This window comes from Sus scrofa, chromosome 11 (genome assembly GCF_054392235.1).
Source record: "Sus scrofa isolate SSC_HxYL_T2T_F1_AM1 chromosome 11, Sscrofa_HxYL_maternal_Yorkshire_Landrace_v2.0, whole genome shotgun sequence".
Lineage (NCBI taxonomy): Eukaryota > Metazoa > Chordata > Mammalia > Artiodactyla > Suidae > Sus > Sus scrofa.
Genome location: NC_139393.1, coordinates 33,424,895 through 33,441,030, shown reverse-complemented (window position 1 = coordinate 33,441,030; position 16,136 = coordinate 33,424,895). Strand labels below are relative to the sequence as shown.

The window sequence follows — 16,136 nt, the reverse complement described above, 5'->3', positions numbered from 1 at the left end:
TTCATTTTGAGAATTAGATAACTGTTGGAGAGGGGAATACTTATACATGTGCTGTTTTATCTTTTTTCATAGCTGGACAAATTTGCCAGCATAAGAATTCCAGGGAGCAAGAAGGAGAGGCCTCCACTTTCCAACCTGAAGACGGCATTTGCAAGCAGTGATTGCTTTTCAGAGATGAATGAAAACATTCTAAATCCACTGTCAGAGAAGGAACTCCTAGATCTTTTTGAAAAGATGATGGTAAGGATTTTGATTCCTTATAAAATGTTTGGCATAAAAGCCTTAGCTTTGGGTCATGTTAATGGAACTGTGTATGTCTGGAACTCATGTTCCATAGGTGCTTTCTGATGTCATTAAGATAGTACTTGTGGCATAGATAGTTTTAGAATTAAATAAGAAGCTGAAGAAAAATGTCATACCAGTTGTTTTATGTAGAAATACATAAAAACATAAACCTTCTAAAGTATCAAATGATATATTTTTGTCTCACAAAGGTTATCTAAGGGGTCAGCCTGTTTGGGTTGGTTGCATTTGAGAATGATGGTCACAGCAGTCTGCTATGTGCTGATGTGTGGACCTTGTTTTGAGTCCTTTCTTAGTTCTCACCATAACCAGGTTCTCATGGTCTTGCAGCAGTTAAATCTGCAGACACATGAGACACACTTTGGGGTGTGCCTTTTTAGCTCTTCTAAATCACCACAAGTTGATATAATTTCAATCTAGAACAAAGAGAATGTAACTTTTTTGTTGTTGTTAGGCTTTGCAAAGTCTCTCTTTAATGAGACTTATATAAGGTAGATTACTTCAAGACTACCTTGGGAGGGCTCGAAATAACCAAGAGCCCTTTCTTCTCCCTCGTTCATGCAGTGTGTGTGGAACTACTCACCTACATCATCTGTGAGGTTCTGGAATAGTACCTTTTGGTTCCCTTGTGACTACCTTGTTAAGAAAACCTTTTCTTTTGGATCATAATTGCCAGTGTCATCTGAGTGAGTAGAGCAAGCAGACCACTGAAGTTAGGCATTTACGGAGGCTTAACACAAGCCATTAAGGAGCATCTACTGAAGTTCCCATGGTGGCGCAGTGGAAATGAATCTGTCTAGGAACCAAGAGGTTTTGGGTTCAATCCCTGACCTTGCTCAGTGGGTTAAGGGTCCGGTGTTGCCGCGAGCTGTGGTGTAGGTTGCAGATACACCTTGAATCTGGTGTTGTGGTTCTGGCATGGGCTGGCAGCAACAGCTCTGGTTAGACCCCTAGCCTGGGAACCTCCAAATGCCGCGGTTGCAGCCCTAAAAGGACACAAGACAGGGGGGAAATAAAAGAGCATCTACCTAGGAAGTACAGGACATAGTTGGTGGTATTCTTTTCTGAAGATGATTACTTTAGAAGTATTTTTCTGTTAGTCTTACCATTCTCCCAGCTAAGAGAATCAATTTTTAATGGCACGAGCAAGGCAGATGGATATTGGCATTTTGGAAGTGTTTACAGAATGTATATTTAATAATAGAGCCAGATCACTTGTTAAATCTTAAACAGATCTCCCTGTTGGCAGAAGATCTTTTTCAGTCAAACTCACTTTACTCAGCAGAAGTAAAATGAAATTATTGCCTTCTTAGGGCTGCCCAGTTTGCTAATGAGTGAGTTTGCCACACTAAGGGTCTTTTTTTTTTAAAGAATAAAGAGTAGGTTTTTTTTTTTTTTTTCTTTTCTCTTTCTGATTCTTTGAGCAGATCGCAATACATTGTTGGGAAAACCTGCTGGAAATTCTAAAGCTGAGAAGGGTCTTTTTCCTTCTATAAATACAAACTAGTGATATTTCTCAGGCTTGGCAGGCAGGGTACCACATCTTTGACAAATATAAAGCTGTTTCTAGTCTGGGGAGGATGCTGGGTTTAGATTGGATTTTATTTTTGATTTGCACCAACTGTACCATTTTTATTAGTAAAAATTCTTTTGAAGAAGCAACATTGAATAACCTGCCATTTGCATCTTTTGGCATTTGCCAAAATAGGTTTCATTAAAAGTTGTGTCTAGATTCTTTGTTTTGGCATTGCACAACTTAAAAAAATCTTATTATTTAACATCATCAAAGGTACTTAAATGATTTTTTACATGAAGTAAAAGCTTCGTTTTGAAGAATACCTCTTTCCCCTCCAGACGGTCCTTTGAAAGACAGTGTGCTGACTTGATTACTTAATGAATGCAAAGTACAGTGTAATCCTTCAACATTTGTGCTCATTTCACTTTTATTTAGGAAATGCATTTAGTTGTCTTTGGGTAATAGCTTCAATGCATTTTTCTAAAGTAGTGAAGAAATTTTAGTGAGGCTGTTTCTGCTTCCTTTTTTTTTTTTTAAAGGGCTGCACCTGTAGCATATGGAAGTTCCCAGGCTATGTATGGGTTAAATTGGAACTGCAGCTGCAGGCCTATGCCACAGTCACAGCAATTGGGGATCCAAGCCACTTCTTTGAACTACACTGCAGCTCATGGCAATGCTGAATCCTTAACCCACTGAGCAAGGCCAGAGGATCGAACCCGAGTCCTCATGGATACTAATTAAGTTCATTACCACTGCCACAATGTGAACTCCCAGGATGTTTCTTAAGAGCTTTTTTTCCTGTTTATTTTTCAGTGAAAGCAGAATTTTTATCTGAAAGCTCATCTTGATTTCTCTGTGGATCTTAAATATGTGAAATAGTTGTATTAGCAGCCTTGTATATACAGCTTTGATTTCTAGATGTCAGATTTCAGTGGTTGCTCTTGAACTCACAGTAGATCTTTGTAGCTGGTTTTTTGACCAAGGTGGACATGGTAGGAACAGATTGAAAGTGACTTGTTTGTTCCAGCCATTGCCTCTTTAAATTAGACCTTTCTGCTTATTCCTTTCTGCCCCTGGATAAAATTCACCACAGGTCCTAGAGTTTTCTGTTTGCTTTCAGATAACAAAAACCCTAGTTTAATTTTAATAAGTTAACTTTCATCCAGAGAAAGCCTCTCTCTTTTCCCCTTTCAAGGCTGCTCCGCTTACAGACTGTAGTGCAGGCTCCTGTTGGGGCTGTGGCGGGCTCTTCTCGGTCTCCCCATGCTACCTTTCTCCCTTTTCCTGTTCTCCGAACTGTTGCCCAAATATCAGCTGCCTCTGTACACCAATGTCAAATAGAAACAGAGACAGAGTTGGAGGAAACAGAGAAAGTAGCTTTAATTTCCAGACAAAGAGAGACCACAGCAGACTAAGGCCTCAAGGACTGTGACAAGGGGTAGTGAAGAGTCTTACAGTGTTCAAGGAGCAGGGTGTGATCAGCTCATGGACAGTTTCCTGATTGGTTGGTGGTAAGGTGGTTGGGAGTCAATGTCATCAACCTTCTGATTCCAAAGGGTCTGGAGTCTACATGCTCGTGGGCAGCACATAGCTAATTTTCTCCACCAGGTGGGGGCTTCAATACCTATAAGACAGCTCCGAGGACATGGCTCAGAATATTATCTATAATCCTTGAAGAAGAACTTTAAGCCCTTAATTTTGTTGAATGGTTAAGCTTGACTATTTTCCTCTTTCTCTGTATTTTCTCACTTCAATGATTAAATTGATTCTTTGACAAAAATTTTCCTATAGACAAAAGGTAGGCAGGGGACATGACCACTCCACTCTGGGAAGGCCTCATAGGGTCCTGCTCGGTTACAAGGCTGAATCTGTCTCTTCCAGGATGAGATTGGAGATAAGGGGAGGAGGAACAAGAATACTTCGGCTGAGGGTATTGATAATCTGATGCTGGTGCTGTGCAGTGTTGTATTAGTTTTTTTTTTGTTTGTTTGTTTGTTTTTTTTTTTTTTTAATTGCTGCCGTAACAAATTACTACAATTTTGGTTGCTTAAAGCCACATGGATGTATTGTCTTGTAGTTCTGTAGGCTGAAGTCCAGGCTGACTCAGCTGGTTTCTCTAGGCTGACAAGGCTGACATCAGTGTCTGATAGCTGGGCTCTTATCAGAGGCTTGTGAAGAATCCTCTTCTGAGTTCATGTTGTTGGCAGAATCCAGTTCCCTGCTATTGTAGGATGGAAGACCCAGTGTTCTTGCTGACTGTCATCTGGGGGTTGCCTTGGCTTTTAGAGGTCTCTTCCTTATCTTTCACGTGGGCCCCTATATCTCAGGTATATCAGATCCACCTGATTCTTAGAATCTCTCTGAATTCCCCTTAAATGGCTTCTCTTGCCTCCATCTGGACAAAGTTCTCTGCTTTTAAGGGCTGATGTATTAGTTTGGATTCACCTAAAAAGTCCAAAATAATTTCCCCGTTTTAAGTTTGTCACCTTAATTATACCTGCAAAGTCCCTTTATCATGTCATATAACATATTTACAGGATCCAGAGGTTTGGGGTCTGGATATCTTTGGGGGATCATTTTTCCTGCCTGGGGTATAGGGGATTACAAATGTGGATTCCTTGTTCCTGTGGTATTTTCATGGTTCCCCTCCCACCAATCTCCCTGCAGTTTCCTTGTCACTGGCAATGTCTCTTTTAGCCTTCTGCCCCAGGCAGAAGCACGTCCTTTGCTGAGGTCACCTTCTGGATGTAGTAACTCTTAGATGGCTCAGGCCCACTTGTGTCTGGGATCTGTATCCTGTTCATGGGAAGATAGTGTGTCTCCCACCCCAGCTCCTGTCCTTTATCTCATTCCTTTCAGAGCCTGTCCTACACAAAGAATAGTTGACTCTGGCTCTTTCTACCAAGGGCTTTTCATTTTTTTCTACCAAGTAGCAGGATATAAGATGAACATTCAGAAATCAGTCACACTTCTGTATACTAACAATGAAATATTAGAAAAGGAATACAAAAATACCTTTTAAAGTTGCATCCCCAAAAATAAAATACCAGGGAATAAACCTGACCAAAGAGGTGAAAGATTTATATGCTTTCTTCAAATGAACACCCAGAAGTGGAATTGTTGGATCATATGATAGTTCTATTTTTATTTTTTAAAATTAATTTTTTTTTTTTTTTTTTTTTTTGCCTTTTAGGGCTGTGCCCATGGCATATAGAAGTTCCCAGGCTAGGGTCCAATCAGAACTGCAGCTCCTGGCCTGTGACACAGCCACAGCAACGCAGGGATCTGAGCCGCATCTGCGACCTATGCCACAGCTCATGGCAACACCAGCTCCCTGACCCACTGAGTGAGGCCAGGGATTGAATTTGCATCCTCTTGGATAGTAGTCGGCTTTGTTTCCGCTGTGTCACAACGGGAACTCCCTGATAGTTCTACTTTTAATTTTTTGAGAAACCTCCATACTATTTTCCATAGTGATTGTGACAATTTACATTCCACCAGCAGTGCATAAGGTTTTTTTTTTTTTTTTTTCCCCAAACATTCTCCCTGGCACTTGGTATCTCTTTTTGGTAATAGCCATTCTAACTGGTGTGAGGTGATATATCATTGTGGATTTGATTTGCATTTCCCTGATTTTTAGTGACATTGGTCCTTTTTCATGTACCAGTTGGCCATTTGTTTAACCTATTTTGTAAAAGTATTTCAGTTCTTCTCATTTTTTTTTTTTTTGTCTTTTTGGCATTTTTTGGGCCGCTCCCGCAGCATATGGAGGTTCCCAGGCTAGGGGTCTAATTGGAGCTGTAGCCACCAGCCTATGCCGGAGCCACAGCAACGCAGGATCCGAGCCGCATCTGCAACCTACACCACAGCTCATGGCAACGCCAGATCATTAACCCACTGAGCAAGGGCAGGGATCGAACCTGCAACCTCATGGTTCCTAGTCGGATTCATTAACCACTGCACCACGACGGGAACTCCAGTTCTTCTCATTTTTAATCAGACTTTGTTTCTTTGCTTTTGAGTTATATGCATTCCTTATGTAATTTGGGTATTAACCTCTTATCAGATATGTGGGCTGCAGATATTTTCTCTAATTTCTTAAGTTGCCTTTCCATTTTGGTGTCGTTTGGCTATGCAGAAGCTATGTAATTTAATGAAACCCTTCATGTTTATTTTTGCTTTTGTTTCTTGTGCTTTCAGTGTCATGTTCAAAAAACTTACCACTAAAACCAACATGAAAGAGCTTTTCCTCTATGTTTTCTTTTAGGAGTTTTAGATTTTCAGGTCTTACATTTAAGTCTTTAATCTCTTTTGAGTTAATTTTTGTGAGTGTATATTGTAGGGGTCCAGTTTCTTTTTCCTCTTTTCTTTCTTTGTATGTGATTATCCAGTTTTCCCAACATCATTTATTGAGTGGACTACCTTCCCCTCTTGAGTATTGTTGGCTCCCTTTTCAAATATTGGTTGGCAATATGTGCATGGGCTTACTACAGACTCTTGATTCTGTTCCATTGTTCTGTGTTTGTTTTTATGCAAGTACCATATTGTTTTGATTATTGTAGCATTGTAATATAGTTTGAAATTAAGAAGTGTGATGTCTCCAGCTTTGTTCTTCTTTTTCAAGATTGTTTTGATTATTCATGGTCTTTGGTGGTTCCATACAAATTGTAGAATTGTTTTCCTCTTTCCATAACAGTGCCATTGAAATCCTGACAGTGATTGCATTGACTATATAGGTGGCTCTGAATAGGATGGATATTTTAATGATACTAATTCTTCTAATCATGAACATAGGGCATCATGTATTTATTTGTGTCTTTCATAGGTTTTTTTTCTTGAATGGCTTATACTGTTCACTCTATAGCTCTTTCATCCCTCAGAGCTGCTTGTGTGTAAGTTCCTTGTGTAATTTATCCTATATTTATTATTTTGATATGTCTACCTGCTAGATGAAATCCATGCAGCATCTTCCAGCTGTTTTATCATCCCCAATACCTGCCAGTTTAATTAAGTGCATCTTGCTAACTTTTAGGATTTCTAAAATATTATATTTCTTTTCACCTTTAATTTTATGTCTAGGTGGAAATTAGCTTTGTCAGTTTGCTAAATAAGACGGAAGTCTTAAAATAATGAATAGGAAGAGAGAATGCATTCATTTATACCTTTTGTTTTGTTTTCTCACTTTCACTATCCATTGAGAGAATGAAAGCTGCAAGAAAGGTCAGCTATCAGGATGTGATCATTAACAGGCATTAAATGAGTGTCAGTGATGACAGAACTACTCGGACAAAAAGCGTTTAAATTCTGGACTTCCTGTCATTACTTATATGCATGGAAGAAATGGTCTAATAAAATTGCACAAAGTACTTAAGTAGGAATAGTAATGCTTTAATCTTTTCTTGGGAAGATGTTTACCAGGCTCTATTATGATTTAGAAGAGAGCACATTTATAAAATGCCATCAGCATTATCTCTTAAGCATGTGTTTGAAGTGTCTATTGGTATTAAGAGCTTAGATGACCTATTCTTTAATACATGTTTTGGCTTTTAGTGTGGAGAAATGGATAATACTGAAGGCATTCACAATTTAATTTTGAAACAATTTTCAGTATGTACTTTAAAGTTGAATCTATTTTTGTTCAGTGGTGTGAATAGAACATATATAACAAATTGAAATACTTTGTGTACTTCTTTCAGTCCCATTCTTCTTTAATTCCCGAAGGTTAACAATACCCTGGATCTTTTGATTTCATTCCTATATGTTTTTTAAAAAGTTTTCTGCATGATAATGACAAATGTACAGAGCAAAATTTTTCTTCTGAACCATTTGCTGGTAAGTTGCTGACTAAATGACTGATAATCCTGCAATGTTTTAGTGTTAGTCTCTACAAAAAAAAGGACATCCTCCTATATAACCACCATATAACTACCAACATCAGGAGGTTAATGCTGATTAATTTCTATCAGCTAATCCTCACACTCTGTTTAAGTTTTACCACTAGTACCAACAGTGTTGTTAGCGAAAGAATCCCATTCAGAACTGTGTGTTGTATTTACTTGTCATGTTTTAAAATCTCCTTCAGTCTAGAAGAGGACCTTAATCTTGTATCTTACAAATTTGACACTTGAAGATTCCACTTAGTTAATGTGTAGAATGTCACTGAGTTTGCGTTTATAAGACTTTTTAAGTTTTACAGGTCTGTTGGATGTAAACAGGTTACCTAATACTTTAAATAACTTTTGTTTTTTTACATATGATCACAAGTGAGGTTGAACTTCTCTTCACATACCTATTGGTTCTTTGGTTTACCCTTCTGTGATTTTCTTGTTCATGTCTTTTGACTATTTTTTTTTAAATTGGGGTTTTTGTCTTTTTTGTGTGTGTTGATTTGTAGAAATCATATATCCTGAATAATAATGAGTTTATATGATTTATATGAGTTGCAAGTATCTTGTCCCAGTCTGAGTCTTGTCTTTTTATTTCCTTTTTAGGAGAAGTGGGACATTAACGTATAGATCTGTAAAAATAAATGTGGTCAGATTTATGAATCTTTTTATGGTTTCTGCTTTTTGTAATTGTTGACCAAAATTTCAGGAAAAATGACCTAATCAGAATAAAGAGGTGTTTATTTGGGTTTTGTTAGGACTGCAGCCCAGGAGACACAGATTCAAGAAGCACTTGAATTGTGTTCCTCTGGACCACAAAATGGGGGAAGCTTGTAAAGGCAAAAAACTGCAAGGTTACATAAATTGTCAAGAATTAAGACTGGAGTTGGCAAGAAGTAAGGGTGCTTGTTAAGTAAGAATTGGCTGGGGTCTAAAATAATGACATAATTGTGAAAGGGGGCAGACTTTGACACTGTTAGCAAGCCCGAGCTCATACTGCTCACAGGCCAACAGAGAGATGGATGGGGTGTTGGGGCAAGGAATAGTGAATTTATTCAGAGAGCCAGCAGATCTAGAAGAGAGTGGCCTAGGGCCCCAAAGAAGCAGTTTAGGGAAGTTAGAACTCAGGCTTATTTTATACCAAAAGGGGTGGGAGTGTGGCTGGTTGTTACAGATTTCTTGGTGCAGGAATTCTTTGTTCTTACATCTGTCCACTGCCCAGAAGCAAATGTTATTTCTGTTCAGCAACTTTTTATCTCTCTATGAATGAAAGTGTTGCACCTTTAAAGGTCAAGCTTGGGAGGCAGAGCCTTGAGAATGGGCTATCATGTATATTTCAGGCTATAGGCAACATTTCATATACAAAGATGCAGAGCCAGCATGACTAAGCACAGGTAAAAGAGATGCAGAGCCAGCATGACTAAGCACAGGTAAAAGAGCACAGAGGTTAGAGCTAAAAGAATAAATTTAATATGGAGTCAGGATTGTTCTCTGTTAAAAAACTGCAGAGTGCTAGCAGATGTTGTTTCGAAATGGCTGGTTGTGTCCTTGAGTTTGATACCATTCAGAGAAAATTCAAGTTCTCGATGCTGGAAATGTGTCTGAAACAACATCAGCAGTGGTTTGGCTCCATTTTTGGGTGCTTGAACCATAGTTACTCTATTTTGACTTTTAAATGGTCTTAAATATTTCATCAGTATATTATTTAAGAAATCCTCCTCTATCCTAACATCATAGTTCTATTCTTCTATATTCCTAAAATTGTTAGAAATACATATCTTTATATCATGGATCCAATATTTTTCCTGGATGGATAACTAGTTTTTTCAGCAGCATTGATTGAATAGCTATTCTTGTCCATCATTTGTAATTCCTTATTAATCAAGTAATTGCTCTCATGTGGGTTCGTTTCTAAGGTTTGATTTTCTTCATTGGTTTATTTGTCCAGCTCTGGATTTATATCCATTGTCTTAATTACTATAGCTGTATAATAAGCCTTAATATCAAGGGCCTCCTTCCGATCTTCAAAATTGTCTTGTCTATTCTTGGCACCTTTGCAATTTTATATTAATTTTATAATCAATTTGTTAAGTTCCATTATAAACCCTGTTTGGGTCTTGATTAGAATGGCAATAAAGTTATTGATTTAGGCAAAATAACTACCTTTGTGATATTAACTTTTTCTGTGAACATTGGATTTTCTGTGAACATTTAGGCTTTCTCTGTTCTTGAACTGTAAAGTTTATAATTATCTCTGTAGAGCTCATGTACATGAGATATATATCTAGGTTCATTTCAAAAATGTAATTGATATTTTTTTAAAATTAAAAATTATATTGAAATTATTAATTTTTGTATTGCTTTTGATATTCAGTAGTCTTATTGAATTCTCAGTTTTTATTGTTTGTAGAGTTCCTTATATTTTCCTATGTACGTAATCAGAATATATGTGATTAACTTTTCATATTCTCATTCTTTTCTTTTTTCCTTTCATTGCACTGAGTAGAAAAACCCCAGAAAAGAGTTAATATGTTTTTCTGTTCCTAAAGTATTTAGTAAAGGCCTTTTTTTCATTTTACATTTCAGTTATTTTAATTGAATTGGCTAGCCCCTTACTAGACTCACCTAATAGGGTAGCTGCTTGCTCTGCAAATTTTTGTCCTTTATTTATGTATGTATGTATTTATTTATTTTTTACTTTTTAGGGCCGCACCTGAGGCATATGGAGGTTCCCGGGCTAGGGGTCAAATTGGAGTTGTAGCCGCTGGCCTACACCACAGCCATAGCAACTTGGGGTCTGAGCCGTGTCTGTGACCTATACCACAGTTCACAGCAACGCTGGATCCTTAACACACTGAGCAAGGCCAGGGATCGAACCCACAACCTCATGGTTCCTAGTCAGATTTGTTTCCGCTGAGCCACGACAGGAACTCCAAATTTTTATCCCTTAAATTGAGTTTATCCTCCAATACTGATTAAATGAGTGACTGTGTACTCACTCATTTAATGTATGGTACATTTCTATTTTATTTAACTCATTAGGTCAGTTTTCTATTTTTTTTTTTAATAAGCACCACATTTTATTGAACTGTAAGCGTTGAACTTTATTCTTCTTTGTCCCCTTAGTGCCTTCATAGTGCATACTGCGTGTATTGTTGAATGAGTTGGTCTGCTTCTTCTGCTGTGGTGAATACCATATCTAAGCAAGAAATGATATAAACAGTACAGATAGAGCTAAATACTGAGATATCTTTGTGTTCTTAGCTTTGTGGTCAACTCAGACATCTTTGTAATTAATGGAAGGTTTGGAGCTCAAGTGAGCGGATAAAATAGAATTGGATACTTTTTGGTACAGTTGATGGGAGGAGGGTTCATCTTGCTATCTTTATTTCATGCTGCTGCTCTTTGGGTGCATTCTAAGGGTAATTTTTCTGTTTCCTCTTTAAATATCCTTTTCCTCTCTTTAATCCTTGGTGTTAAGGATTTATGCGTAGTGATTTCTTCAGTCAGACACAGGAATGCCTATTGTGTTGGATGTGTAAGTGATATCTTAAGGGTCACCAGGAATCTGAATGAAAAGAGAAAACAACAAAGACTCCTTTGTGTTAATTCTTTAAGCGTTTATTGACCGCTATAGATTGCTACTAGCAGTTCGTTTATTTCAAGGGTGAGCAATTTTTAAAAAATCTGCTTTTCTGTGTCATGGGTAATTTTGTTTCATATAAACTAAAAAAAGTGTGTTTAAGTTTGACCAGCTAGAATGAGAGAGGTTCTATGGTAATGCTTTGTTCTGATCTATTAGTTGTCACCCTTTCCCCTTTGGTTTAGGTAGAAATTGAAAAATTTGAGGGAAGGTAGTTTAAAAGCAATCCAAACAATAATCCAAATAGTGGGAGGAGGAAGAAGAGAGTGTAGAAGTGTGAGGCGATTGTCAAGTTGATTCATGGGTTGTGTTTGTCAAGGGGATAATGTCAGTGCCTCATTGTTTCTTCTAGATCCAGATAAATGAGAAAATAAATGATTTAGGAGCATTGGATTTTGCTTGATGGGAGTTCGTGGAACCAGTCAAATGGTTAGAAAGGGGAATTTTCAAAGGATAAGTGTTATGGTAATGTTTAGGTTTGTTCTTTTCACTAATTAGCAAGTGTGCAAGTGTATAGGATTTTCCAGTAGTGAAAGCTTTTTTTCAATCTTGTTTTCTTTTCTAGAAAAGTAAGCCTTTGTGTTTTGTCAAATGACAATGTTATCTTTTATGTACTTTGTGAAGAAATGGCCATTTGTTTAGAAAAGTTGAAAAGTGAACAAGGGAATGAAACGCTTTTTATCAGTAGCAGTGTTCTTGTCTGCTGGATTTACATAACAGTTGTCTGTGATTGTAGGTGCTTATACATAAGCGTCAACAGTTACAGCCAGATGATGTTCTAAAACGAATTAGAATTATGCAGCTTACTGTATATTCATTTTATTTCTTATCTATTCTGCTAAAATTTATGATATATGAAAAAAAGTGATAAAGTTTCTTGTGTGTTTGTTTGTTCCATCATACTGCATTAGGATAAATCAAAATTTGCTTTCAGATTGAGATAGTTTGCACTCTTTCTATAAGCTCCAGTTAGAACATTTGGTTGAACAGTAGTGTTTATGAGTTCAACATTAGTGTTTACTGTCAATCTCTGGGTAAATGGCATTTCTGGCTGCTGCCCTTAATGAGACAGCCACCTGATTTTGTATTAGTTTTAACGGGAATTGAATAAGGACATTATGGCTAGAATAGTGAAATCCAACCCCATTACTGGTGAAACCAAAAAATTTAACCACTTTATAATCACAGTTATGTAAAAAAAATGAAAGGGTTATTATAAACATATAAGAACATAGAAAAAATGATAGACAAAGAATAATAAGATGTGTTATAGCTTTAGCATATTTGTGGGCATCTTGAATGTAAAGTCATAATAAAATTAATTCCAAGTTCCAGGGTTTTGGTTGCATATATCTTTTACAGGTTTTCTAATTTTGCTTAAACATAATCTAAGAATACAATTCATTAAATTGCAGAACTAGATGAGATTCAGCTAATGGGCACTACTTGAGAGTATAAAATTGCCTGGAATGAGTTCATGAAATCTTCCATTTTTTATTTGACATCAAATTGTTCATGGTGGTAGGAAGGAACCTCAGTAGGGTACCAGCAAAACCTTTTGACACTGTGTGATATGGAAGATGAATTCCAATGTGGTGAAGGACAGAATAACACTTGGGTAAAATTGTGCTTACAGGATATCGAGCTCTGAGGTCTCAGGAGAAGTAATTGTGGACCTCTTAAAATGCTTACTCAATTTGTGGCTGTAGTTGGAACAACATTAGCAAAAACAGAACTGCTACCAAGGACAATTATCTTGGTCTTAACCCACGAAATAAAACATTGAATACTATTTATTGAAATGAGATGATAGTTGTTGACTTAATAAGAATGTTTAGATATTGCTGTGCTTCCAATTTTTACGTTCTCATACTATGCTTATTGATCCATATGAATGTTTTGATTCATTATTGTAATTTTTTTCCAGTATCCATTTTATAACTCTAGTCATGCTTCTGCCAGTCTGTAGTGTTTTTCCTCTCTGAGTGAATTTCCTTGCACCTGACCATCTTCAACTTGTAGTTTGTGTATTCTCTTAATTCTCCAAATAGTCAATCATTTTAAATTTAATCTGACTCTGCATGGTGTTAACTATCCCACTCAACTTGATGTATGTAAATTTAATGAGCATGCTGTCTTGTAAAATCCACATCCATGAATGAAAATGGTGAGTCTAACATTTGTAATTCACTTGAAAACATGTCCGCTCTCTGTTTGCCATTCTCTGCTTGATTACTCCTTAGTGTTCTAACATAGTTGCCTGCATGTGCATGAATGTTAAGATTGCATCTTTTTCCTTGCTCAGTTTTGCCAAAGAAAATGTGGAAGGTATTTATTTTGTGTCAATATTTTATCAGCCTAGAATGAAGTCAAGGTATCTAAAAATAGTAACAAGCTTGTGATTTCCCTGTTTGTGGGAACTTCTGGCACATAGGAAGAATCCTTTGGAGTATCTTAAAAACTACTGGCTTGACTACATGCTATTGACCTGCTTTCCAAGTCAGGACCACAACTAACCCATTTGGTGTCCTTGTGCAAGTTAGAAAAAGGTGTAGCCCTTCATTCTCCTGAAGGGGCACAGCACCACACAAAGTCACTCAACCAGGTGAGTGAAGTCTTGCTGGGACCTCACCCCTATTCATCTGTCAAGAAAGTGCCGCTGTACAGGCCTCAGTCAACCACACATGTTAATAATCTCTTCCAGGTCACTGAGGTTGTGTGTGGCTCTGCTCATGCTCCCTGAAAACACGGTGGGTTTAAGTGTGGTCGGTTTTACCTGTGCCGTTACCACTGCCTCTGGAATTGGACTTTGTTTCCATTACTGTTTTTGGCTGGGGCTGTGAGTATTATCTCTGGCTCCAACTCCATCTCCTAGAAATTTACATGCATTTCATGTTTGCCCCAAAACAGGATTAGCAGATTTACTTCGGGAATTTTTGTTTCATCTCATTTAACAAATACTTAAAAAGTATATGCACTATGACAGCGATAGCAAGTGTATAAAAATTCTTAAAAATTATCTATGAAGGAAGAAAAAGAAAGACATGTATAAAAGAGAGCTAGGGTTGAGGTGAGGCTTTTTTCTTTTAATTTTAATCCATTAAGGATTAACATGTTTGTACACTGAGACCCAACCAACTGAAAAGAATTTAGTGAAATGGGATTGAAACAGGGTAATTGATGTACAATGTCCTTTTAGGAGGTGAGAGGAAAGAGGATCCAGAGCGTAAATGAACAGGATTATCTTTGGAGAGATGTAAGAGTTGAGACAGAAGGATTAGTGTACAGATAAGTTGTTAATAGAGGAAACAGGAAATTGAATGATAGGTTTCTTTTCATGAAAGAAACTGAAATTTTTTTATTGAAAATAATAGGTAGAGGTGATGGTTTTGTAGCTCCTGGAGAATGGCAGGTTTAAAATAAGTACTGTAGGGGAGTTCCCGTCGTGGCGCAGTGGTTAATGAATCCGACTAGGAACCATGAGGTTGCGGGTTCGGTCCCTGCCCTTGCTCAGTGGGTTAACGATCCGGCGTTGCCGTGAGCTGTGGTGTAGGTTGCAGACGCTGCTCGGATCCCGCGTTGCTGTGGCCCTGGCGTAGGCCGGTGGCTACAGCTCCGATTCAACCCCTAGCCTGGGAACCTCCATATGCCGCGGGAGCGGCCCAAGAAATAGCAACAACAACAACAAAAAGACAAAAGACAAAAAAATAAATAAATAAAATAAATAAAAATAAAATAAAATAAAATAAGTACTGTAGGGAATGTGAAGAGATACTCATAGGATTTCCCATGAATGTTGTAGGAGGCGATGGCCCATTGTACTGGGATAAATGGAGGGGATCATGACATTGTACTGGGAAAAAATGGAGGTTTTATTGAGGTAAAAAAATAGGTGGATTGGGAATGAGATAAATGAAAAGATAGATGATTGAGGTCCGAGAAAAGGATCTTGGAGATTATGATGATACCAGAGGTAGAACAGTTAAAAATGTAAAGGCCCTGGTGTGGCCATGAAGACCATGGCTGAGGAGAGTGGAAATGAAGATTGCTGATTGTGGGGAAGCAAAGGACTGGGTGTGAAGACGTGGACTGGCAGAGGGTCAGCACAAAGTGTCAGCTACTGAGCATGCCAGATAGGTTAGCCCCAGAAGATGGGATTTTAGATGATAATGGAGATAAATAATATGGAAATAAAAATGGAGAGACAAGATAAACCAGAGTTCAATTCTAAGCTGCAGGACCATTTCTCTAAGAGGGAGTAGTACATATCCCAAAGGGTTGTTGGTGAGTGTTAAATAGTGCTTATAGGAGTTCCTGCTTTGGCACATTGGGTTAAGGATCTGGCATTGCCTCGGCTATGGTGTAGGTCAAAACTGTGGCTTGGATTAGATCCCTGCCTCGGGAACTTCCACTTGCTGTGGGTGTGGCCAGAAAAGAAAACAAACAAACAAAATACTGCTTATAAGTATTTTAGCATAGTGCCTGGTTCAAATTTAACTGTTTTTGAAAGACTGTAGACATATTGGGTCCCTGTGAAAAGGTATAGAACAGATTGCTTGGAGAATGAGTGAGAAGGATGGTTCCCAGAGCGGATTTGGAATGAAAAAGGCAAGAAATGTGATGCCTTACCTTTAGGTTTTGAGTGGACTTCTGTTACCTGTGTCGTCTTAACTGCTCCTCTTGGTAGACTCAGATTAGTCTTAATAGTGGTTTTTTTTACTTCCCTCTCTTCCATCATGTTTGTGTGCATTTATCATAGACAAATATACTACAACTTACTCCTTTTGTT

The 16,136-nt window shown here is 37.7% G+C and overlaps 1 protein-coding gene across 2 annotated transcripts in view; it reads left to right on the top strand.

Moving 5' to 3' along the window:
- The window catches only part of DIAPH3 (diaphanous related formin 3), a 501,230-nt gene that overhangs the window by 50,505 nt on the left and 434,589 nt on the right, over nt 1–16,136 (top strand). For both annotated transcript variants that reach the window (XM_084982461.1, XM_084982460.1), the window contains one exon: nt 73–240. In XM_084982461.1, coding sequence (XP_084838587.1) covers nt 73–240 — 168 coding nt within the window. The remainder of the gene's footprint in view (nt 1–72; nt 241–16,136) is intronic.